General features: G+C 49.6%; 6 protein-coding genes across 11 annotated transcripts; 4 read left to right on the top strand and 2 right to left on the bottom strand.

Moving 5' to 3' along the window:
- Window positions 1-6: 6 nt before the first annotated feature.
- On the top strand, window positions 7-3,932 carry LOC4801383 (ankyrin repeat and sterile alpha motif domain-containing protein 1B). Of its 2 annotated transcripts, none has more exons than XM_015181728.2 (9): window positions 7-165; window positions 507-634; window positions 705-1,498; window positions 1,558-1,711; window positions 2,067-2,344; window positions 2,447-3,276; window positions 3,335-3,571; window positions 3,625-3,756; window positions 3,812-3,932. In XM_015181728.2, exons 2-9 carry the CDS (start codon window positions 531-533, stop codon window positions 3,911-3,913), a joined length of 2,631 nt encoding a protein of 876 aa, XP_015037214.2. In that variant the 5' UTR covers window positions 7-165; window positions 507-530; the 3' UTR covers window positions 3,914-3,932. The 2 variants fall into 2 exon arrangements, with proteins under 2 accessions (XP_015037214.2, XP_001358485.2); XM_001358448.4 differs by having other exon boundaries at window positions 8-165; window positions 2,028-2,344.
- A 552-nt stretch (window positions 3,933-4,484) lies between these two features.
- Window positions 4,485-6,986, top strand: Mink (Mitotic spindle and nuclear protein). The gene is made up of 4 exons (XM_002137306.4): window positions 4,485-4,623; window positions 4,688-6,019; window positions 6,075-6,149; window positions 6,217-6,986. Exons 1-4 carry the CDS (start codon window positions 4,608-4,610, stop codon window positions 6,870-6,872), a joined length of 2,079 nt encoding a protein of 692 aa, XP_002137342.4. The 5' UTR covers window positions 4,485-4,607; the 3' UTR covers window positions 6,873-6,986.
- A 550-nt stretch (window positions 6,987-7,536) lies between these two features.
- On the top strand, window positions 7,537-9,195 carry Trf4-2 (Topoisomerase related function 4-2). Its single transcript, XM_001358447.4, has one exon. The coding sequence runs from the start codon at window positions 7,840-7,842 to the stop codon at window positions 9,040-9,042; it is 1,203 nt and encodes a 400-aa protein (XP_001358484.3). The 5' UTR covers window positions 7,537-7,839; the 3' UTR covers window positions 9,043-9,195.
- A 485-nt stretch (window positions 9,196-9,680) lies between these two features.
- On the top strand, window positions 9,681-12,319 carry LOC4801380 (oligopeptidase A). Its single transcript, XM_001358446.4, has 2 exons — window positions 9,681-9,902; window positions 9,971-12,319. Exons 1-2 carry the CDS (start codon window positions 9,799-9,801, stop codon window positions 12,057-12,059), a joined length of 2,193 nt encoding a protein of 730 aa, XP_001358483.2. The 5' UTR covers window positions 9,681-9,798; the 3' UTR covers window positions 12,060-12,319.
- Window positions 12,320-12,517: 198 nt separating this feature from the next.
- Window positions 12,518-15,820, bottom strand: Osbp (oxysterol binding protein). The gene is made up of 2 exons (XM_001358445.5): window positions 13,708-15,820; window positions 12,518-13,633 (listed from the first exon to the last, which is right to left on the bottom strand). The coding sequence occupies exons 1-2, from the start codon at window positions 15,307-15,309 to the stop codon at window positions 12,884-12,886; spliced, it is 2,352 nt and encodes a 783-aa protein (XP_001358482.2). The 5' UTR covers window positions 15,310-15,820; the 3' UTR covers window positions 12,518-12,883.
- Window positions 15,821-17,133: 1,313 nt separating this feature from the next.
- Window positions 17,134-23,721, bottom strand: ssh (Protein phosphatase Slingshot). 5 transcript variants are annotated; one of them, XM_015181726.2, is made up of 8 exons: window positions 23,091-23,721; window positions 21,866-22,108; window positions 21,397-21,800; window positions 21,255-21,320; window positions 20,989-21,183; window positions 20,653-20,922; window positions 17,981-20,560; window positions 17,134-17,326 (listed from the first exon to the last, which is right to left on the bottom strand). In XM_015181726.2, exons 1-8 carry the CDS (start codon window positions 23,151-23,153, stop codon window positions 17,269-17,271), a joined length of 3,879 nt encoding a protein of 1,292 aa, XP_015037212.2. In that variant the 5' UTR covers window positions 23,154-23,721; the 3' UTR covers window positions 17,134-17,268. The 5 variants fall into 5 exon arrangements, with proteins under 5 accessions (XP_015037212.2, XP_015037209.2, XP_015037210.2 ...); XM_015181723.2 differs by having other exon boundaries at window positions 18,478-20,560; XM_015181724.2 differs by having other exon boundaries at window positions 23,097-23,720.
- Window positions 23,722-23,723: the final 2 nt, after the last annotated feature.

Below are 23,723 nucleotides of genomic sequence, written 5' to 3'. Positions count from 1 at the left end.
AGCACTGCTCCATTTAAATGTTATACAACACTGGTGTTTAGGGTAGATCGGTTCCACGTAAATACAATTGATCCCCAATCCGCGAATGATTTATTATCGTTGGGGACAATAAGTGAGTCGTTGATGGCAGCGCACATTAAAACTGGACTCGGAAATAGTCAGTCGGTAAATAATAATTGAGAAAATCTATATTTAGTGGAACCTCACTCTAATTGATTGTCCCAATGCCGTTTGATGACCTTGGAAGAGGCGGAGTGGAGCGCAGACCCTAAAATCAACAAACACACATACACACATTCCAAACCATGGGTATATGTATGTGTGAATATGTATGCCAAGTAATCGACAGGTTCTCTGTTTACAGTAAGGGCGAACAAACAGCTGATTCTGCCTGCCACCTAATTTGGGGCTGGGCTGCTCAATATTTTTCTTGCGATGATCTCATTCCTTTCAATGTAGAACAAGACACTAACATGTGCGCTCTTCGCTCTTTTATTTTTCTCCAGTAATCTAAACACAGCGCAGCTCCCATGGGCAAGGATCAGCATTTGCTGACGGCAGCAAGAAGTGGCGACATCCGAACGGTCGACAAGTTGCTGGATCTTTCATCCAAACGTCACGGGCCTTTGTCGAGGTGAGTCAGCCAAACAAAGTATTTTCAATTGAGTTTATGTACTAAATGTAGTGTGGATCTCATATTTCAGCTTTCGTCGCAGTCCCAGCATCAATTGCCAAGATGTGAATGGATACACATCACTGCACCATGCCTGCCTCAACGGGCATGGGACTATTGTCCGCCTCCTTCTGTCCCACAATGCCAAGCTGGATGTGCCAGATATTCGTGGATCCACACCGCTATTTCTTGCCGCTTGGGCTGGCCACCAGGAAATCGTGAAAATGCTGCTAATGCACAGCCCCAATGGTGCCAATCCCAATGCCCAAACGATCGAGAACGAGACCCCACTGCATTCGGGGGCCCAGCATGGTCACAACGCCGTCGTGGCCATCCTACTCTCCTACGGTGCTGATCCGGCAATACGCAACAATAGCTTCCAGACGGCTCTGGACCTGGCCGCCCAATTTGGACGATTGCAGGTGGTACAAACGCTATTGCGGGTCTATCCAGATCTTATACTGCCATATAAGAGAGAGGATGAGAGGGATCTGTCTGAGCTGATGGGATACTCCGACTCTAGTCCGTATGCAACGTCGCCCACGAAGCACATTTTTACACACACATGTCTGCATCTGGCCAGTCGGAATGGACACAAAAAGGTAGTGGAGACGCTGCTGGCGGCTGGCGTTGATGTCAACATACTCACGCATGCGGGCAGCGCCCTTCATGAGGCGGCGCTGTGTGGCAAAAAGTCTGTGGTGGTCACCCTGCTAAAGGCCGGCATTTTTGTATACGCCACAGATGGCAACGGGCGCACTGCCCTGGATATACTCTCGGACTATCCCCCTCACGTCACATACGACATTGTCGGTGTCATCAATGGTGGGAGGAGGCCACGCCTTGGACATTTCAAAGCTTCTAACGGCTACCATTTCTTTCAGATTTCACCAACCAGGCGATGGCACAGCAGACTGGGATGGTTGCCGATGATTTGATCGTGGAGAATAGCACCCAGTCGCTGCCGAAGCGCTTGTTTGAAAAGAACTCGCAGCGCCAGAAGCTGTCCAAGCTGCGCGATTCGGCGAGGCAGAGGAAGTAAGCCCCAGCACCAGTGCCCTAACCATGTCTTGTGGCACGCACGCCCATACCAACCAACACATTCTCACTGCTGTTTGTCGTTCTCACTCGTAATGTGTCTGTTAATGTCGTGACCTTAATTAACCCCTTGCTCTGCAGCTCATGTCATTCGGAAAACGCACTGCACTCATCCCAACTCTTGCACCCACACACTCACGCCCACGCCCACTACCATCATCGTCAGAATCGATTGCTCCACACACTCTTCAATTAACCGGTCTGGTCTTAATGGTCTTTCTTCCATAACCCCATTCGCCCCACCGCTCCCCTGTAGAAACCAAGATCAAGCCAACGGACTTTCGCACTCTTTAAGCTCGCTGGACGTGTACACCAAGCTGCCGGAAAATTATCTGGCCATGAAGCCAATCACACTGCAGAAATCGTTCAACGATGTCCACACAATCCAGGACGACAGCAGGAATCATTGGGAGTCATACAAGCCTGTGTACAAGCAGCCCCATCTGCCTAGCTTCCAGACGTTCGGCGACATCTCCAGTGCCTCTGTGCCGTCGCGATCCTACGAGTACATCAATCTGTTGAAAAATGGTTCCGCCAGTGATGACAATAACTCAGCCAGCACAAGCAGTAATTGTAAGTACAAAAGAAACCAATTAACAGCAGGAAAAGCAATTGATTCGGAGAGTGACTAGTTGGTTGTTCAAAGATATATTTTTAATGACTTTTCCTTTACAGCTGGAGCACGACAACAGGCTGTGGCTTCTTATGTGGAAATGTCGCTACCATCTCCCCCGACTCCGATGCCACGTACACACATAAATGGCAAATCCAATGACTATGCGAACCTCGTGGTGATAGAAGAAGGGAGCAATGGAGCGCCGGCGAAAACCGCAGTTGTGGACAGCAATAACAACAGCAGCGGCAGCAAATTGCGAACGGTTCGTCATTCGCCCACGCCAGATTATCCGCCGCCCACGGTTACGGAGGCGGAGCACACGATATTGAACTATATAATGCCCGTGACACTGCGAAGGGACAGCGCCTTGGAATCAAGTGAATCGGCACGCACCACGAACTCCTTCAGTTCGGATCATGTGGAGGAATTTGTAGGCGATATTCCGTTCGCGGGTCTTTTCAAGGGATCTACATTGAATTTAGCTGCAGACACCACTGATGGGCGAGGCTCAGTGCCACGGGAGCGCGAATTTCTACGTTCGCCTAGCATGGTGAGGTCTGTACATGCCCTGAACCATCGCCGCAGTCTGTCCAAGCAGCGATACTCTGCATTGGGGGAGGATTTCAGCGCCTCTCGTGTCTGGGCTGAGATTGATACCATCTTTGAGAACATCGGAAATGAAGTATCTACAGAATACGATCAAGATACCGGGGAGCAGGAGCAGGAGGAGGTCGACGAACCCCAGAGCTTGCCCGCTGATGACCCACGATACTCTCTACACATACGCAATCCGGCAGAACTCCTACTGGGCAAGAGCCAGAGTTCCGCCTCCCACTGGTGTCACTCGCCGTACACCCTTATCTACGGCGAAATACGGTACTCCCTGTTTGTATGTTTGTCTGAAAATCTGTCGGGTGCAGTTTTTTTAAATCAGATTTTGTTTCTAGTATCTCGGATCGACGGTTATAAGGCAATTGCAGGGCACACTGTCTACGCGGAAGTCCATTCAGAAGCTGAAGATCGATGAGAACATGAAATCAGCCGCGAGCGTCAGTGACTTTAGTCTTCTCGAGAATTGCACAACTTCCACAAAATATCTGAAGGCTGCCAATCTGCAGACGCGTCACAACGTGGACATTGCAGTTTCATGCATCGGTGTTAAATTTATGGATCATGAGAAAAAGGTAAGAAGAGAATATCTTATCCCTAAATTATTCAACTATCTATTCTTCGATAGACTGCCCTCTGCTCCCATGACATTGAGAATATCAATTGCGTCTGCCAGGACACTGAAGATTTGCGGTACTTTGCATATATAACCAAAGAGCAGGATCTACATTATTGCCATGTCTTTATGGTCGATAATTTGGTTCGTAGAATACCAATTCCCTATTTCCGGCTTCTTAACTTATTTTAACCTACAGGAGCTGGCTAAGGAAATTATTTTGACTTTGGGACAAGCTTTTGAGGTAGCCTACCAACTAGCCCTGAGCAGGCAGACCACTCCCATAATCGAAGAGTGCTAATCTACAAAAGTGCCACAAATGGATCATAGGAGCATATTATATTTATTGAATTGCATTTCATTTGCTAGTCGTTGATGCCATCTCGATGCTAGCTTTATTTCACATGAGGCAGCTCACATGTTAAAGTATTCGGTTAATGTTTTTAAATAAATTTATTATAAATTTATCCCTGTTCTTCATTTTGATTAGTGCAGTGGTTAAATTTATCAAAGTTTATTTCATTTATGTATTTTAGTTTATTTGAATTCAACTGAAACAATCGAGAAATCGTTGCCATTGTTGCTTTCGCTATGTATCGGTCATAAAATGCCAACTCCTTTCAGTTCGAGCACCTCTCGTATCCAGTCGATAGTATCGATAGCCGTAACAGGAAAAGTCAAAATTATTTAAAATAATTGGATAAAATTATGTGGGCAGGGCTGAGAGATCTATCTAGCTAGTAATATTCGGCGGAATATCAAAGTTGAGGAATATATATAGTATAACTTGAATTCGTCAGTATATTTACGGTATAATTTTAAAATGAGACGGCATATTTTGGTATATTTTGTGAGGGTCGGACCGTCTATCTTATCGAAAAGTCAAACTGGTTACACATCTCTAACGCTTTGAAATAAACGTACAGCCCGGGAAGATTGTTTGGCATTTTCTTGTTATTGTGCTGTTTCATTATAAATATTATACAAAATTCGGAATGGAATCGATCATTGGTAAGCAGAAAGTTGAACACACGTATTTTCCATGGAGTCTATATCGTGCATTTACAATTCCTAGACCTGCATCAGGATGATTTGAGCGTCCTGCCGCCGACGCCACATACCAAACGAAGTGCTGTACACCAAGATACACCATTGGCAATGAAAACTCGCCACGGTCGTAAGAAAAACAAAGCTAACCCTGAATTGGAGTCGCCAACCAATCGTGATCCTCCCAAAACACCAACAAGTAGACAGCATCTGGCAAATGAAACGCCGAGACGCAGTGCGCGCAAGAGTGTGCGACCGGCGATCGACTATGACGATATTATGCTACGTTCTGCCAGCAAGGAAATAAGAAGCAAAGTAGTCGAATTGGACGAGAATGCTGAGGAGCAACCTACTCAGAAGTGGACTGCCGCAGAAGTGGGCCGCAATTCTCGTAAGCGCAGTCGTAGGTCCAAACGCGCTTCTAGTAAGGTCAATACCGCTGCGTTAGAGAAAGACGGCGAAGTCGTCAAACTAAGTGTTGTTGTCGAGCCATCCTCAGATATAGATGGTGATAAGACCTCCACTGAAACCATACAAGAGGATACTAACTCCGAGAAAAAAGATTCAGACCTGGGTGATGACGATGAACAATGCTTAGTTTCATTCGGAGTGGAACACATCACAGCCGATGAAACCGATGAGGAGGCCATAGTATCAACCAAACAGCCAATTCTGAAGGACGTGAAGGACCTGGCCTTGATCCCGCTGACCGATAACGATGAAAAAGAGGAAATAAAGGTGGTGTCAACTGAACAACCTGCACAGGGCGTCCATAATGCAACATTGGATGACCTGGGATTGTGTCCACTTGAGCCTATGGACCAATTCGAACACGAATCAGCGGTAGATGACTTTGAATGCGAAATGCCATCTCTGATTATGCTCGACGATGACGATCTTGCCGATCCAAATAAATCTGTGCTCAACACGACCTTCGACGCTGATGAAAGAAAGAGTGACGAACAAAATGTTATCACAGATGCAGTAGTAACCAAATCGGAGCAATCCAGTACATCGGTGAAGCCATCGATTAAAGTTGTTTTAACAACGGAGGATAATCTTGACCAGACACTTTTGAATTTAACTAAATTCGCGACGAACACAACCCCATCAGGTCCCAAAAGTTCCAAGGGCTATCGATTCCCTACACCTTATAAGTCCCAGTCGCGTAAATCCGCCAAGACGGTGGCGGCATCGGATAATGGCACCCAATTAGGAAGCAAAGAAATTAAGAAACGACGCTCAAATTCAGCCACCACTTGGGAAGATATCAAATCGAGAACGGTCTCGTTCCGTAGTCCCATTGAAGTCACTCATGTCCATGACATTGATAAGCGCTGGGAGGGTCTGAACACCAGCAGTAAGTTGGAATATTTGCAATCATTTGTGTCATATGCTTATAAAACTTATTCCAGATGTCACAAGCCGTCGCAAGCGCTCAAAGTCTGTGGACGAGAGCCACTCGAAGGGGAGCAGGATTCCCCCGCCAAGTAAGGGCAACCGATCACTTCCTTTTGCGTATCCGATAAATACAACAATATATGCTCTCCTTTTCAGAATTCTTTAAGAATAACAAAGTGCTCACACCGTGCAAGGTGACGAAGCGAACAAAGCTTCCAAACTTTGCAGCCATTCATCAGAAGCACTTTTCCACGATGGAGAATTTGGTGGACCACCTCAATCGCAAGGAACTGCGCGCCAAGGAGTTGATTAGCTCAGGATTGAAGCCAAAACAAGCAGCAGGATCATCCGTGAAGAAGATGCCAAGTTCCAGTGAATTGGCGTCTGGCGATCGTTCCCGACCACGGGCTCTCAAGAAAATTGATTGGGCCAGCAAGCCGACAGTAACCAAGCAGCCTGAATGCACATTCAAAATGCAGTTACCTGAGCCCCGTCCAGGCGCTGAGGTAAAGCTGCCGTCACAAACCCGGTTGCCCTTGAAGAGTGGCAGCAACATAGTGGTGAAGCCACCATTCAATTTATCAACATCCGCGGTCAAGAAATTTACGGCTACCAGTACATTTGCTCCGACTACAGCGCAGAAGCCAACCGCGTTTAAGGATAAAGTGGCAGAGAGACGCCAACGACACATGGAAATGTACAAGAGCTCCAGTGCCCCTAAGGAGAAGACCGGAGATTTCATACGGGGAGTGCGTTTAAATCGTCGCTTTGAGCTACAGATGCAGCATCGTCGGCACTTGGAGGAGGAATAATCTTAGATTTAACTGTTCAATTACTTTTACACATACAATACGCACACATACATATATGATTTATCTTTCCGGTTCCTTGAAATGCGGGGCTTTAACATGCTGCTAACAAATTCATTAAAGTTTTTAATTTTCTCTCTTAATTGTTTTTTGAATTCCTTGTCTTGCAATTCTCCTTGCAGTCATCGCTTCCACGTTTATGCGTGGCTTCCAATTCGTGATCTGGCATTTGCATTATTCACTGCACAATCGTGCTTTAGCTAGTCATTTTTTAGCTATGCCCGGTACTCAAAGAGAGTAGGGATGTAATTGATTTGTGGTGAACTTGGTTGTGTGAAACACCCAAAAGGGTGTTCAACTTAATTTTGTATCCAGACTCCTGTGATATCACACTGTTATAAGGGTATTTAAAAAATTCCTCCTCATGATAAGTACGAGCAAAATTTAGAGAGATTGCTGGGAGATCGCACCTCTCTGTATTATCTTACAGAGCAATTCGTCCCTTTTACGAACAGCGATAGTTTCCCCTCGTTATTATTTATAAATCAATGGATATATATATTTTTCTAGAAAAAACTAGAATGACAATTAAGAACACCGTGCAAACACATTTTATTTCTACGCGTTGTCGCAGCAGCCCTTTCTGATTGTTTCTAAAATCTTTACAGATATTCAGGATATATTTTTCTACTACATTATATCATAGGGTTTCCATTCATTTCGCGCAATTTTTGTTCACAGTCCAGCATCAAAATCGAGGCAGTTGGCATCCCTATACATATAACGGTGCCGGCATTTTTTTCCCCTTTTCCTATCTGCATCTCTTTCTCATTCTGTTGCCGTTTCGCTGCTTCGGCTTCGTTTCGCATAAAAAAAAAATTGGTGAAAACAACAAGCAGGTGGATAAGTAGTATAACATTTCTGGAAGACGGCTTGGATTTTGGTGGCAGAATAAGGACCTCTATCTGTCATGTGTGACGCGGAGAATCAATCGAAGCCTTGGCGCTTAGCCAACAACTTATACGGCAATGGGACTCCGGCGCTCAGTCTGCTGCACTTGGAAATAGAAGGTTTCTACAACTTTATCCAATCCACGGCGACGGAATTCTATCTGCGCGCAGAAGCAGTGCGTTGCATCGAAGATATGCTGGTCTCCATATGGCCAGGAGCCAGTGTGGAAGTGTTTGGCTCCTTTCGCACCGGGCTGAACTTGCCGCTTTCGGACATTGATCTGGTCGTCGAGAACCGTAAAAGCTACTGGTACACTCCTCCACTGTACGAGCTGGAGAGTGAGCTTGTGGCACGCGGCGTCGCGGATCCGCAAACAGTCAACGTGGTGGACACAGCTGCAGTCCCCGTGGTCAAGTTCACGGAGCGCGTGTCGCAAATCAAATTCGATATTAGCTTCAATGTGGGATCCGGCGTGAAGGCAGCCGAGCTGATCAAGGACTTAATTCAAGAGTTTCCCGATTTGCCAAAGCTAGTTATGGTCCTGAAGCAGTTCCTGGCTATGCATGGATTGAACGATGTCTATCGCTCGGGAGGCATTTCATCCTACGGCATAACCCTCATGTGCATCGGCTTTCTCCAGCACCAATCGCAGAGCAACAAAAAGTACAACAATAACAACAGGCTGGGGATACTGCTGCTCAAGTTCCTGGAGTACTATGGCCGCAAATTTGACTTCAACAAGTACGCGATTTCAGTAACCGGCAAGGGAGGCTGTGAGACGAAGGAACAACTGAGATCTACCATGGGCAACTATAACTGGCAGTCTTTTTTAAGCATTCAGGACCCGATCACACCGTCAAACGACATTGGACGCAGCTCGTACGCAGCCTTGGGTGTAATGAAAATGTTCGAAGCTGCTTTCCAGAAGCTATCCCGCCTGGTGGACCTTGAACCGACAAGGATAACTGGGCCCATCCTGGATAGCATAGTAGAAGTCCCCCAGCAGGTGATCAATTACCGCGATTGGGTACACTACAATTTCCGCCATCTGGTTAGTTCCGGCAGCTCTTCTGGCCCCCCACCATCGCCGCCGTCTCCAGAAAAAATATTGAAGCGGCGACGCAGCTCACAGTATAATGATTCGAAGCCTTGTACTACGTCCACATCGGAGGGTGAATCGACTGACGGCAATGCGAATGCTCCAAATATGTTAGAATGTTAAAAATTTAATTTATGTATGTTCCTTTACTTGCATCCGTTATGAACTCTAAGTTGGATTACTTTGTAAGCTAATTTACAGTTTGATTTTAATTCTAGTTTATATAATTCGTATTTCAATTTTCTATGTGTATATCTTATGCTCGGCATATAAAAAAAAGTAAAAAATAACTAAAAAAATAAAATAAAAAAAATAAAAAATTAAAAACCTAAAACTGGCAATTAAATTAATTTAGCTTAATCTAAATTAAAAACTAAACGTAGATATCCACAATTTCTTCACGGGATATTCGCCAGTAGATAGCCACTTTTAATCTAGGCATCCTAGTCTAGTGTCATAAGGACATTTATAAAACATAAACTTTGCCATCTCTATTGTTTATCGGCGGTCAAAATTGAACCGATGGTATATTTACGGTATATAATGGTATATTTTTTCCAACTTCATTAATCTATTAAATTTCATTTTCAAAGGTATATAGAAATCCAACAAAAGTGTTTAAATTAAGCCAGTCATTAATTGGATAAAATTATGTGGGAATGGCTAACTCTTCTATCTAGCTAATAATATTCGACGGAATAGCGAAATCGAGGAATATTTAGGTTTTTTTTAAAGTGAGACGGTATATTTTAACGATTAATCCGCGGTCACACTGTTTGACACTCTACGCCTGGGCCCCAGCGTTTTTTTTTTGTTATAAATTCGGGAATACGCATTTAGGATTTGTAAATATCTAGCTGAATAATTGCGTAAGTGAACATGATGAACATTTTGCGACAGCGTCGCCTGTTCCTCTGCCCAGCGCAGGCCGCTCAGCGCAGTCTGTTGCACACCTCACATTGCCGGCCGGGCTACATCGTGCTGTAAGTATTTAGTTCTATAATAGTAGTCCCCAAATACTGAAACGACCTCTTCTTACCCCGTGCTTAAGTGTACCCGAAATCGGCGAGGAGGGGCCCTTGGGCGAAGGCGTGCTGAAGCCGGATGGACTGCCTGCATTCAGTGACATAACCATCGAGATGTGCTTGGGAGCCATCGGACAGCAGGCGTCGGCCGTCGAGAAGTCTGTCAAGGTTCTGGAGCAGGAAATTATGAGTGGCAAGCGGATCGACAGTGCGGCCATCTTCGGGGAGCTTGATGCAGTCACCGGACCTCTGGAGACGACCTGGGGCGTGGCCAAGGCCCTCTACTTGGGCAACAGTACGCTGATCCCCACGAAGTCGTACATGAACATACACGAACGGGCGCGCAACGCACGCGCCGCCAAGTACTGCAACAAGACTGTCTACAATGCGCTGCTTCAGCAGGAAGGAGTGGCCGCCGCTGGAGTGAGTGAGCAGCGAATGCGGCAGAAGTACTTGCTGGAGGGCAAGCTGAATGGCCTGATGCTGAGCAAGGACTCGCAGGACGGGCTCAAGGAGCTGCTGACGCAGCTGGGTCGCGAGCGAGCCAGCTACAAGAACAAGGTCACCATGGCCGTGCACTCGTTCGGCCATGCCGTGAACGATTTCCAGCTGGTGCGTGATTTTCCACCCGCACTGCTGGAGGCCACGGCACGTGATCCCAGCCAGCCGCTGGAGGGTCCTTGGAAGGTGACGCTGCAGCCGCAGATAGTCGAGGGCTTCCTCAAGTACTGTCCGGAGCGTCTGCAGCGCTGGAACGTGTGGCGGGCCAATGTCCTGAAGGCATCGGCGCAGCAGGACAAGGCCCTGGAAAACAGCACGCACTTGGAGAAGATCCGCGGCCTGCGCCACCGACAGGCCAACCTTCTCGACTACCCCACATACGCGGACATGTCCATGCAGACAAAAATGGCCGGCAGTATCGACAATCTAAAGCAGATCTTCGCCAAGCTTCTGAAATTCGCGGGTCCCGCACAAAGCGTGGAGCTCGAGAAGCTGCAACAATTTGCCAAGGACAGCGGCTGCGATTACAAGCTGGATGCCTACGATGTGAGCTACTGGAGACGCAAGCAGCTGGTGGCCGAGCACAATCTGCAGGAGGAGAAGCTAAGCGAGTTCTTCCCCCTGCCGCGCGTCATTTCGGGGCTCTTTTCGCTCAGCGAGAAGCTGTTCAACATCCGCATTGTGGAGCACCCCAAGGCTGAGGTCTGGCATCCGGCCGTCAAGTTCTACGACGTTTTCGACGGAGACGTGAGCAACGGTTCGACTCCCGTGGGTGGCTTCTATGTCGACTGCTTCTCCAAGGAGCACCGTTTCGGTCGGAACAATGGCTGGATGGTGGGCATACGGAACAGCAACAAGTCAGCCGGTCTCACGCCCCTCTGTGCTCTGATCTTCAATTTTGCTGATCCTGTGCAGGGCAAGGTGCCGCTCCTCAGCTACGACGACCTGCAGATGATGTTCAAGACCTTTGGCAGCGGACTGCAGCATCTGCTCACCCAGGCTGGCTACAGCGACCTGGCCGGTCTCTCCAACATCGAGTGGGACGCGTCGCAGGTGTCCGGCTATGTGATGAGCAATTTCCTCGACGATCCCACCGTCCTGCGCAGCCTCTCCGGCCACTATGCCAGCGACGAGCCCATCGACGCTGCCCTGTCCCAGAAGATGCCGCTGCTGAAGACCCAGCTGGGCGGGTATCAGCTCTGCCAGGAGCTATATCTAGCCGACCTCGATTTGGAGCTGCATCGCTCCAATGCCTTTTGGCTGGATATCGTGCGCAAACTGTGGCCCGTCTACCACTGCATGCCGCTGGACAAGAAGGACGCCCACCCCTGCTCCATGACTGACATATTCTCCGGCGACTGGGCAGCCGCCCAATTCAGTCATTTGTATTCCAAGATGATTGCCGCCGACATCTCGAGCAGCTTCGCGGCGCAACGCAGCGACGAGAACTATGCGGCCGTGGGCAAGCGATACAAGCAGACGTTCCTCAGTTCCGGCGGCTCGGTGCCAACAGCAGAGGTGTTCCGCCGCTTCCTGGGACGCGATCCCTCGGTGGAGGCCCTACTCAAGTCTCTGGACATATTCGCTCCATCGCAGACCACCGAAAATAATTGATTAACAATGCGAGGCGAGTGCGGCCTGACCCGCGGCAGCCCTGTTATCTTCTGTGTAGTTTAGTTTTAGTTGATAACACTTGACACCGCCTAATCGATGGATAAAGTGATAATGAGTCAGTCGGCAGGTGCAGGTGCGCCTGTGGATCTTATCGGACAGGTGTTCAGGTGTCTTTTCTGCGAGTTGAACCACACACACACAATTGTTGCTTTATTTAAATAATACTTTAATAATAAATTGCATAAATTTATAACATTTAACATATTCCCTCGATTCGATTCTCTCATTCTTTCTTGTCCTCTCCAATTCCGTTTGATATAGATATATTTATATACACAACAAAATGTAAAACATGATTTCTGCAGATAAAGGAGGAACGAAACGAACCCGGAGGAACGCGGGTGGGGGGCTTAGAGTGGATGGGGGTGTTCCACTTGCACACAAGGATAGGAAGGATCTCTACGGATACAAATGGGTTGTGCCGTAAGTCTGCAAGGTAGTATTTGGAAAAGCAAATGCTCGTGGAAGGCGAAGGGGAAGAGAATAACCAAAAGAGAACAACAGAAGAGAATAGATTTCGTTGAAGATTCCCGAAGGTGGTGGAAGGCGGGTTGGGGCTTTAGCTACGTTACAGGCCGTTCAATTTATAGTACTATATATCCACTAGATCGAAGAATGTTGTTACACAGATTAGTTCCATAGTATACTAGGTGTGTGTGTATATGATGCAATGGATGTTTCTGCGCGTGTTTCGAGGCTGAAGAAATCTTTTTAGAATATTTTTTGCTAAGGCTGTCCTCTGTGTTGCGTGTAATTGCTGTAGATTAATAGATGTCGGGGCAGCCGCTCCAGTCCTGCGCCTCCTTGGCCTCCCAGTAGGTGTTCTTGTAAACATGGACAAAGTTCTCGCTGTCCTCCTCCTTCTCGCGCTTGAACCACATGGGCTCGTAGGCCGGATAGGGTCTGCCCTCGGATGCCGCATGCTCTGCTTCGCTCTCCCGCTGCCTGCGCACCGTGCGCTGCTTCTCCTCGAGACGCAGCTTCTCGTTGTTGCTCTCATCCCAGTTGCCCTGCTCCATCAGCCGCTGGTCGGGACGTCGTCTGCAGTCCGTTGGCGCCACACCCTCCTCCTCCTCGTTGAGCTGGCAGGCCAGTGTCGTGAAATTGTAGTACTTATCCGAATCGGCCGGTGCGGGACGGCGCTCCCATGCCACCTTGTACTCGCCCGTGGTGTATGTGGGGCTGTCCGGAGTGCCCGATGTCTTGAGGACGGGCGCAATCTCGATCTGGGCATCCCAGGTGCCGCGAATCACCCACTTGACCTCGTTGCGCTGATTCATAACCACGCCCTTGACGCTCCGCTGCACCTCGCGGCTGAAGTACGAGTACGGGATGAAGTTCAGGATGCACTTGTTGCCCTGCGACGCATGGGAGCCGATTATCTCCATCTCCCCGTGCTGGTCCACCCACAAGCGGCCCACGATTATGTTGTTTACGGTGGTGGTCACCTTGTGCCAGGAGTAGCGGTTGCCGCTGTTCGGGAAGTGCACATAGGCCCCGCCCAAGGGATTTATCTGAAACAAACAAGAAAAACGAAAACAATGACGTTTCAATCGAATGTAGAACATAGTAGCCATTGGAGACAAACCTGAACGTATTTGCCGCGAAACTTGCTGGTCATCGAGAACTCCTGCCAGCAGACCCATTTGGTGCTCTCGCAGTGGAGCGCCGCGACTGGGGGATGATGGGAGACCTGCTCGGCCAGGCAGCGCCAGCCGAAATCGTCCATGCGATCGCACTCATAGGTCTCGCCGAGCAGTGGATTGAACGGTTTGCCCGTGCGGTTCGTTGTCGTTGCGTACGCGGAGACGGTGAAGGCGGCTACATGGGCCAGCTGTTCGCACGCATCCTTGCAGTTGGCGGCCTGATCGAGTATGTCCGAATACTCGTAGTCCTCCACCAGGCGCTGGAGCATGGAGAGCGGCTCGTTGAAGTTCACGGGCATGGGGATCTTCGACAGATCCTTGCCAATGCAGTTCTTCATGATGGACCACAGGCTCAGGGGATAGTTGGGCTTGTCGGGGACCCTCTGGCGGCGAACCTTCACCGGCCTGTTGCTCCTGGTACTGCTAACCCGCGACTCACTGTTCTCCAACTGGGCGGCTCGATCCACATCGTCTTCGTCGTCCACGTAGGTCCCTCCACCGGAGGCAACGCGGGGCGCACTCACCAGACAGACCTGTTGGATGGTTTTGATGGTGCGCTTCTGTTCGTCGCTCTCCGAGGAGCTGCCCGTCTGGCCATCGAACTGGTCCTCGGAGCTGCTGCGTCGTTTGTTCAGTTTCAGGATGAAGGTGCCATCCCCGGGTAAGGCGTGCTCCAAGGCGTCGAAGAACTCCACCTCGTCGTCGGAGGTTAGAGCCGTGTTGGAGCTGCTGCCGCCAGCGTTCAGGGACATTGTGGTGCTGGACGAGACCATGGGCGGAACGGGTTTGTTTTGGCGCACCAGGACGGCGGCCTGCTCCATCTGGGACTGCTGCTTGGCCATCTGCTCGATGATCTCCTCGAGCTTCTGGCGCTGCTCGCGCTCGTGGTGGAGCATCTTGGACCACTTGTGACCCTGCGCCTCGGCCGAATGGAGATAGTCATTGCCAGCATTGATCATCGCATTCGATGTTATCCGAAAGAGCGTGGCCCGCTCGTTGACTATTTTTGTGCGGCTGGCCAGCGACTCCTCTTCGTTGGACTCCAGATCGTTGAGGGCCCGCTGCAGGGCGGCTCCGTGCTTAGTGATCAGATCGTAGCAGGTGCGCATGTTCTCCAGCCGCTCGGTGAGATCCCGCACCACCGAACTGATCTCCTGGCTGGGCACCACCTGGGCCGTCTCCTCCTCCTCCTCTTCCTCGCTCTCTATCGCCCGAATGGCCTTGACCTTGGCCAGCTCGAGGGCCGTCACCCAGGACTGTCGTTCCACCTCGGTGCCCGCTTTGATGTGAAATGTCTGCGTGCCGCCGTTCGAGATGACAAAGGTGCACGAGTCGACTGTGTGGATGAGGGCACCGTGCAGCGAGATGGTGCCGCGACATGTGTGGTTTATCTCCGACTGGTTGCGGTAGTAGCTGAGCACGCCCTTGGACAGGACGAACCATCGCCGCTGGTAGCCCTTGATGTAGTTGGTCCACTTTAGCAGCCATCCCTTCATCTCCGGCAGCCCCTTCTCGGCCAGTGCGTTGCCTGCGGCGTCCGTCATTGAGGCCCTGTTGGATCTGATGGTGGAAGTTCCAGCAGCAGAAGCAGCACTCGCGACGACCTCGGACTGCTCCGACCGACGACTTCTGATTAAGCCGTGTCGTTGTCGCGGCGGCAATTGTGCAAATAAACGCCACGTACGACGACAGTGACGGCGGGTGGTGGCGGTGGCAGCGGCGACGGCGGCAACTACTGGCGAATACCGACCAGCAGCAGTAGTAGCACCAGCAACAACAACCCGAAACTCCGTCTCCTCTTGTCTCGAAAATCGGGCAGCAGCAATTGTTCGATTATGCGACCGCGTCTGCTGTAGCAGCAGCAGCTTGCATTATAGATTGATTGCACTTTGGCTACCGTGTTCTCTCGTTCTCGCCTCTGTAGCGCGCTCACAATTGATTTCGTTTCGTGCCGTTTTTCTAATTTTTCTGCAGAAAATAAAGAAACTGTGGAAGTAGGCAGAGTGGGCGCATCTGTGTGCGTGAGTGTATTGTGTGTGAGTGTGTTGGGCTGCGAGTGTGACCCTCAGAAATATACCGTAATGTACCATCTCGTTTTCAAGATATACCGTAAATATACTGACGAATTATACAAGTTATATTATACATATTCCTCGTTTTTTATATTCCGTCGAATATTACTAGCTAGATAGAACCCTCAGCCCTGACCACATATTTTTGTCCAATAAATGAGTCAGTTTTCTACTTGGCTGGCTCATTTAAAATACTCCTTTTTATTGGATTTTATCTAAAAAAAGGTTTTAGCGGAAAAGGTCAAGCAAAGAAAACGTAAGTGAGTAATCGATCCTATTTCTTAATTTTGATATTCCGTCGAATATTACTAGCTAGATAAAACTCCCAGCTCTGCCCACATAATTTTATGCCATTGATGAATACATTTTCTACTAGATTGACTACTTTTAAATACTGCCTTTTATTGTTTTGTGTATAAAACAAGGTTTAAACAAAAAAGATCAACAACAAAACAGTGGCAACGTAAGTGAGTCATTTCTTAGATGTTGTTGGTATTTGAATACTTGTTGCTTTTCAACCGGAGTATGGCCATTTATATACCCTATTTCGTTATTTAATATACTGTTTCTCACTGTTATATACTGTTTTCCAAAGTGTTTTAAAACATAATTGTTAATGCCCTTGTCTTAGATTTAATGCAAAATATCGTTGAATAAGTTTTTGCATATATTGGCGCCTTAGATGAGAAACATTTTCTGAACTCTATAATACCCATTATCCCAGGGTATGCATAATGATGATCTATGCGTTCCAATGTTGTGGGACAATGGTGCTCAGTGAAAAGAGACTTGAGCGCCAAATGGAAATTGTTTGAAAGTGAAGGAGCGATAAATGCAATCCATTGGAATTATGCACGGAAGTGCGATTTGAGAGAGCGAAAATTAAAAAAAAAACTGCGTATGGAAGTTTCTATACCCTTTGTTCCTTAAAATTGTTATTGTTTACAGAATGTTTCCTCAAAAATATACTGGTTTTCACCCACCGGCATATCGTTATTTCGATAGGACAGGCGGTTATTTTATCGGACGTTTCAGCCTAGAGACGAAAGCAGGTAAATAATTATTATAAATAGCATTTTAAGCAACGTTTGCTTATATATTTGCTTTCCTTTTAACTTAATGGGGGCTTTGGTGCACTTCAAGCATGCCCTGAATGCAGTAGTGACTCTTTCTATGTGAAGTTGCAACTCAGTGTCGGTTGGCTGTTAATTTTAAATACCCAAACAGAACCTTTCGCGCCGCATGGTGTGCTTACCTGCCCAATGACTCATTTAGCAATTAAAAAGATTGCACGTGTAATTGGGTTACAGTTGTATATTTATAAATACGGGGCTTGATAAATAGCAAAAAAATACAAAGTTGTGTATAACAAGGTGGGGGTGGGGCGGGCGTCAGCCTCAAGAGCCAGCTGGTTTTTGGTTTTCGTTTCGTTCACTTACTACACTTCTCGGCCCATGAGTAGCGGAAGGAACGTATCATGTGGATAAGGCTGCAAATACAAAGTTTGGTCATAAAGGCTGGCAGGCATAGGCAGAGGCAGAGGCATAAAGTACTGCAGGTGCTACGATACGATATGATGGGAAATGACTCAGGCAGAGGGACGGCACAGAATTCGGAACAACGACAAGCAGAAGGGGACAAGGGGGACACCACATGATGTGTACAATGTGTATTGATGTATATACAGAAAATCGTTTATTCGTAGGCAGTTGTTGCATAATATAAAATAAATATGTATACAGTTACAAGTAATTTAAAAGTACAAATACAGTTTCATAGGTTGCTTTGTTTTCCGTTTTCTTTTTGTTTTGTTTTATAGTCCCTGACGGCACTTTTCACAAAGTTTCAAGATCGCGGATCGTCGGTCGGTCGGTCGGGTCGGGTCGGGCCGGTTCGGTTCGGTCTTCAATGAACACACGCTTCACAGAACATATGAGAAGGACGTACTACTACACAAGCTTACACTTTATTGAGGGTCATTATGAGGGGATGTGACGGTAACATAGACAAAAGCGGGGGGAAATATAAATACGAAAAGCAGACAATGCTCGGGCGATCCTTAGTGGCTATTATGATGTGGTTGTGAGATGGAGGTGGAAGTTGGAGCTTGTTTAATGAGTAAGTAGAAATAGCATTTCGTTACATGGTATTGTATGCAGCCGTGTTGAAGCCTGGCTTTGGTGTACTTAGCCTAGTGAGTGGATGGGTCTTCCCGTGCTGTGCCAGACGCCTGATCTGCACTTGCTGATGCTGCTGCTGCTGCTCAGACTGCTGTTGTGGCAGCTGCACGTGGCTGGTGTGGCTGCTGCTGCCGTAGTTGACGCTGGCAGTGAGTCTGGCAGGCGCGGGCGGTGGTCGACTCTCGCTATAATCGTGCGTTTTGTTCGACAGCGAGGAGCGATCGTAGTAGGAGCGCGGGCGTTGCTTGTAGCTATTGGCGTTAGTGGCGGCGTTGCAGTTAGTGCTGTGGCTGTGGCTGTGGCCGTGGCTGTGACTGGCGGTTAATGGCTGCGGCGGCGGCAGTGCGGTGGTTGTAGGCGGGACGATGACTGCAGTCTGGCTCGCAGCTTGGCTACTGCAGGAAGTGGTTTGATATTTATGCACTAGACCTTTTACATTACGATCACAATTTTCGCTTACGCTGGAATCGGACGAGTTCGACGTTGAGGAGGAGCTGGAGGAGGACACATGATTCGCGTGCTGAGCAACTGGTGACGAGGGCAGTGATTGGTGTGTCGTCGTCTTCTTAGCCCCCATCTGTGGGGCAGCTGTTGCTGAGCTGGAGACGGCAGTAGCAGAACCACTAGTGGCTGCAGTACTGCTTGTCGAGCACACAGTGGGTGCACAAGGTGCTCCCGCTGCCACAGTCGAGACTACCGCCACCGATCCCACACCAACCACTGCCGCCTTGGCCTCAAAGTTCTGCTTGAGTATTTGCACATTGCCGGAAATCCGCTGATCCTCAGCCAACGTCTGAATGGGGCCCCGTAAAACCACTGCCGCAGTCGCCGCCTCCAGGTCGCTGGTCGTGTTCTTGTTCTCAATATCGCTGGTGTGCATCAGCTCCTCGCTGTTGCAGCGCAGCGGCTGCCTCTGCCTGGGACTGTTGGCCGAGGAGGCGCTCCGGTAGAGGGTCACAGACCTCTTCTGACCAGCACCAGCCCCAGCCCCAGCAGCATCTCCTCCGCTGGTATCCAGCTCTTGGTCCTGCTCCTGGGCATCCTCTGGGCAGCGCTTCTTTAGCACCGTGCTCTCCTCCAGCTTCTGCTTGGTGCGCTTGACTGTCCCCAGCTGGCCGCCGCTCCCGCTTACGCTTACGCTTACTCCCTCGCTGACGTTGCAGTTGCTGGCCGTCTTCGGGTCAGTGCTGATCCTGCTGCAGCTGCTCCGCTTCAGATCTTGGATCTCGCCCTCGAAGATGGCCGTGGTGTTGCGATTGCTGTCGTAGTAGCTGCCGGAACTTGTGCGCAGCGGCAAACTGCTCCGGTTGTCCCCCGATCCCCAGCTGGAGTGGCGCGACGGCGGCTCCCGCTGTCGCAGGCCGCGGTTGCGCAGCATAATGGATTGTTGGTGCTGCTGCGACTGCTGCGGCGTGGCATCTAGAATTATTCCACCGCTGGGTCCGAATGCCTCTGTCCACGAATGTGTCTTTCGACGCTGACGCTTCTCCCGCTCCTCTTTGGCGAATACATTATCCACTTGCGAGGAGAACACATCCGAGGAGCTGGAATCTCTGCGGGGCAATCCTCTTTCGGTAGCGCTTTCAATGACTACTCCTCCTCCTCCTTCAGCATTGCCTCCCAAGTGGGACGTTTGAGTGATTAGCTTGGTCAGTGAGGTCCACACAGGGCCTGGCTGCGACTGTGACGGCGACTGCTGTGGCAACTGATCCGAGCGATGCGCCTCGAGATCATGAACGCGTGTGCGCACCGACAGAGGCGTGTGCTTCTGGATGTGCAGCACCTGGTTCTGGGTGACGCTGTAGTTCTCTCCGTTGCTGCCGGGGAAACGCATATTCTTTGGCTCCTCCGCCACGCTGCGCTCCGGCGTGAGGTTCTCCATCGACTGGCTCTGCTGTTTGGTGACAACGGCCGTCTGGGTCTTCGGGGAAGTGCTGCTGGAACGTCGCACCATGCGTCGCTGCTTTTGTGCGCTCGATCGGCGATGGAGTCGCGAGAGTCTTGTGTCCTGGCCCGCCGCCTCATCGTCCTCCTCCTCGGGTGTCACAACTCCAGCCTCGCCGCTCGACTTGGACTTGGCCTGATTGAGGGCCTGTATCAGGGGCGTGGGCTCGCTGCCCGGCAACAGCCTCGCATCCTTTGTGCTCTTCAAATTCGTCTCACTCTTGCTGCGCTGCAGCTTCTCCTTGTTCTTCATGGCGTCCAGCATCCCGCTGTATGTCTCCAACTGGCTCAGAAAGTTCTTGTTCGGCTTGATGCAGCTCCGACGCTCCTTCACATGATCCAGCGCTCGCTGGAACTCCCACTTGTAGGCCTTCATGGCATAGGCTATCACCACAGAAGCGGACCGACTCACGCCCATCTTGCAATGGACCAGCACCTTGGAGCCCTCGGCCTTGGCGCGAGTAATATAACGATATGTGTCGTCCCAGTATTTGAGAAGATTCGTCTTCTCATCATCATATACACGCACGTTAAAGTACTCAAACGTCCCAGGGAAGAAGTTATCTATCTCCCGCGTCACATTCAGAATATGGCGAACGCTGCAATCGAGAGAAATTATAAGATCAGTGTTTCGCAGACTACAGAGGAGGAGGATACAGTCCATAGTGTGTGCGTGTGTATCTTGACATACCCATTCTTCTGGAGCTCCTCAAGATTGCTGGCATTCCACTCGGAGCCCAAATACACATGCTCGAATATCTTTGTGGGTGCATCCATTTGGCCGAGTATGACAAGCATTTCGGCATCAATGAACGACTTGTACTCGCCCAGATCCATGTCCAGTATCTCCTCGAGGCGACCGCGTATATACTTGGAGGTAACCTCGTCCAGGTCCACGGACATCATGATTGCTTTCAACTTCATTTTAATGACACTTTCAGTTTCCTCCTTTTCGGTTGGCCTACAGTGAAAGAGGTCGCATTTAATGAGGAACAAATAAAGTGGAGGGCGGAGCTGGGACTCATACTTATTCCGTATGGCATCTGGTGAGGGTGGGCGGCGACTCTCTAGCGCATCCATGGCATTCCACTCGTTCAGGCACGACTGATCCGACTCGATGCGTCGCTCGTAGCTGGAGAGCCAATCGTGCGAGGGGCCGCTCGCATAAAAGTTGTTTTCACGAGCCTTCTTCGATACTTTGTGAATCGTCTGAAGCGCCGACCTGGGGTCCCGGAGGATGGGAAGTAAGTTTTGATTAAAGCTGGATGGGAAGACGGTCGTTCCACAACCTACCACATGGCCTGCACCGACACGGGCTTGAAGATGTGTGTCTTCTCAAAGACGGCCACGCTGAAGCCGCTGCAAGGAGGGAAGGAAGGAAGGCAAAATCAGTGTTGGGGCTGTCGGACAACACACACACAAGACAGAGGCTCACCCATCGCCATCCAGATGGATGGTGGTGTCTGCCAGTATGGGCACCACCAGACCGATTGTCGTCCGCTCATTGCAATCGATGCCGAGCAGGCAGGACTCCTCCATGCCCGGGATGTTCTTGTTGTCGCCGGCACCAGCCACATTCTCCTTGTCCGCTGTTTTATCACATTTACTGGCTGCTGCTGCTGCAACTGATGGTGCAACGTCCTCTGAATGCTGCCGCTGCGTTGTTACCGCCGACGCGATGCTGCTGGAGGAGGACGTGGAGGAGCTGACCTTTGCCGAATTGTGACGCATTATCTTGTTGCGGCGACGTTCGCTGGTGGCAGCCCGGCGGCAGCAGCTGCGCGAGGCAATCACCAGGTAACGTGTGCGATTGCTACGCTGCGACTCCAGTTTGACAGCCTGTCGAGAAAAGAACATGCATTCGTAAGTATTTTGCAATCAGCGAGCGAACATCATCTACTGACCATCTTGAGCGTGTCCTCACGGTGCAGGAGAAAGAACATCGACTGCAGGTGGAGCTGTATGTCGGAGTTGTTGCTCTGTGTGCTGTTGCTGGACCGCGTCGAGTCCGTGCTCAGCCTTCGCTCCGGCTGTTGCTGGGGCGGTATATCCTTAAGCGCTAATACCAGGGCGGTTCCTTTGCCAGCAAAGAAGCATTCGCTCTTTTCGTTCTTGCTATTGCCTTCGTCGTCATCGGCCTCGCCATCCTGTTGGAACCATAAACGATTAAATTTTTGTTTACACTCGGCAGCTGCTGTGTCTCTGTCCCTGCCACGGGAGTCACAGTCACCCGCACGGTGACTCACTCACTGACTCTCTCACCCACCCACTCACCCAGCACTCATTGCGGTCTACCATTTTAACCAACTTTCATCGGCAATGAGTTCAAAAGGGGTAAAGCTTACGATAAAGACCTCTCGATTATTATTGTCTGATTGCCTGAATTAAGATTCCAAGGGCAGCCACCCAGCGTGTGGTTGTGTGGCACACGAATGTATACCTACGTCGGCTACTATATAGACAGTCTCAAGGTCTTCAGAACTATTTTTGGGGCGGGCGGACGGTAGGCTAACGGAACCAAAGAGAAAATCTCACACAGCGATGCGACGGATGACAAAACGACAAATAAGGCAATGCAAAAATATAAAGGCGCGCGGCTGACGTCGCGACGTCTGCTACGGATTTGGTTGAGTTACAACAAGAGCAACAACAACAACAAAAACAAAAACGATGATGATGACGCTGACGAGCCGCGCCGCGCCGCAAGCGCCCACACACACGACACGCCACGGCACGGCACGGCGCGGCCAAGAGAGACACAGACAGCCACTCGAAATAATCGTTTTGCGTTTTGGGGCAGAGGCCAAAAAATACTCAGCACACAAAGGATCATGCACCCAAGACGGAACACGCACAGGAAGAGCGATTGTAGGCCGTGTCGGAGAGCCAGCCACTCACTTCGAATAAAATTATTAAAACCAAAACAAAGCGCAGTTACGAGAGCGAGCGCGAAAGAGATGGAGCTTGACAACCCATACACACGCACACACATTCACACACACAGCCCTTGCCTTGCCGCTGGGATTCACAACAAAACACACACGCCAATAGATAAGATGGTGGGGTGGGGGGGAAATGCACCCAACGTGGAGCTGCATCTGGAGCCTCTTCCTGGCTCCGCGCACTTACACTCACCGAATTCGAGCCCGAGCCAGCGACACTTGGGGAGCGCTGCACCGTCACAAGCGCCATTTGTTGTTGCTACTGCTGCTGATGATGGAGCAGCGGTCGTCGCCTCCTGACTTCGACTCTGCCTTCTCCTTCGCTATCCTTGCTGTTTCAGGGGGTCTTCTGTTTGTCTGTCTGCCTGACTGTGTGTTTCTGTCAGTCACAAATGCATTTTCGTTTCGCTGCCTGCTGCTGGCCGTTGTTTTTGCACTCGGCGCCTTGCCTGCCCGTCGTGGACGTTTTACACCGCACTAAAAACACTTAGATTATGGCTGTTGCGCTAATCGGTCAAGAGTGTGAGACGAGAATAGCCCGCACTCCTCCTTATAATTGACAAACACACACAACGTTGATAAATTGTAAATACGACCACACGAATTTTTCATAAAAGAAAGACAGACGCCATTTCTAGTCGATAACACGGCCCACTAATCGTTCTGAAGCAGATCGAGTATGGTCTAGAGGTTGCCAAACTTCGATGTTTTTTGGGTCACTATCGATGATTTCTATTGCATATTAAGAATTTTAAATAATTTACAAAATATCAAGAGATACAATTTTTAGAGAAATATGTTTAATGCTACTGTGTTTTAG

The sequence above is a fragment of the Drosophila pseudoobscura genome, chromosome 2 (assembly GCF_009870125.1).
Source record: "Drosophila pseudoobscura strain MV-25-SWS-2005 chromosome 2, UCI_Dpse_MV25, whole genome shotgun sequence".
NCBI classification, from domain to species: domain Eukaryota; kingdom Metazoa; phylum Arthropoda; class Insecta; order Diptera; family Drosophilidae; genus Drosophila; species Drosophila pseudoobscura.
The sequence above is the reverse complement of the archived record's forward strand: the minus strand, read 5'-3'. Positions and strand labels throughout refer to the sequence as shown.

Bases quoted from the DNA above. Each gene is read 5' to 3' on its own strand.
- LOC4801383 (XM_001358448.4), top strand. From the start codon at position 531: ATGGGCAAGGATCAGCATTTGCTGACGGCAGCAAGAAGTGGCGACATC. The intron at 3,572-3,624 runs GTAAGAAGAGAA...ATTCTTCGATAG, and splicing joins TTATGGATCATGAGAAAAAG to ACTGCCCTCTGCTCCCATGA. The intron at 3,757-3,811 runs GTTCGTAGAATA...TTTAACCTACAG, and splicing joins TCTTTATGGTCGATAATTTG to GAGCTGGCTAAGGAAATTAT.
- Mink (XM_002137306.4), top strand. The intron at 6,020-6,074 runs GTAAGTTGGAAT...AACTTATTCCAG, and splicing joins GGAGGGTCTGAACACCAGCA to ATGTCACAAGCCGTCGCAAG. The intron at 6,150-6,216 runs GTAAGGGCAACC...TCTCCTTTTCAG, and splicing joins GAGCAGGATTCCCCCGCCAA to AATTCTTTAAGAATAACAAA.
- Trf4-2 (XM_001358447.4), top strand. From the start codon at position 7,840: ATGTGTGACGCGGAGAATCAATCGAAGCCTTGGCGCTTAGCCAACAAC.
- LOC4801380 (XM_001358446.4), top strand. From the start codon at position 9,799: ATGATGAACATTTTGCGACAGCGTCGCCTGTTCCTCTGCCCAGCGCAG. The intron at 9,903-9,970 runs GTAAGTATTTAG...CCCGTGCTTAAG, and splicing joins CGGCCGGGCTACATCGTGCT to TGTACCCGAAATCGGCGAGG.
- Osbp (XM_001358445.5), bottom strand. From the start codon at position 15,309: ATGACGGACGCCGCAGGCAACGCACTGGCCGAGAAGGGGCTGCCGGAG. The intron at 13,634-13,707 runs GTTTGTCTCCAA...TGTTTGTTTCAG, and splicing joins TTCGCGGCAAATACGTTCAG to ATAAATCCCTTGGGCGGGGC.
- ssh (XM_015181726.2), bottom strand. From the start codon at position 23,153: ATGGCGCTTGTGACGGTGCAGCGCTCCCCAAGTGTCGCTGGCTCGGGC. The intron at 21,184-21,254 runs GTAGGTTGTGGA...CCGGGACCCCAG, and splicing joins GTGTCGGTGCAGGCCATGTG to GTCGGCGCTTCAGACGATTC. The intron at 20,923-20,988 runs GTATGAGTCCCA...CTTTCACTGTAG, and splicing joins CCAGATGCCATACGGAATAA to GCCAACCGAAAAGGAGGAAA.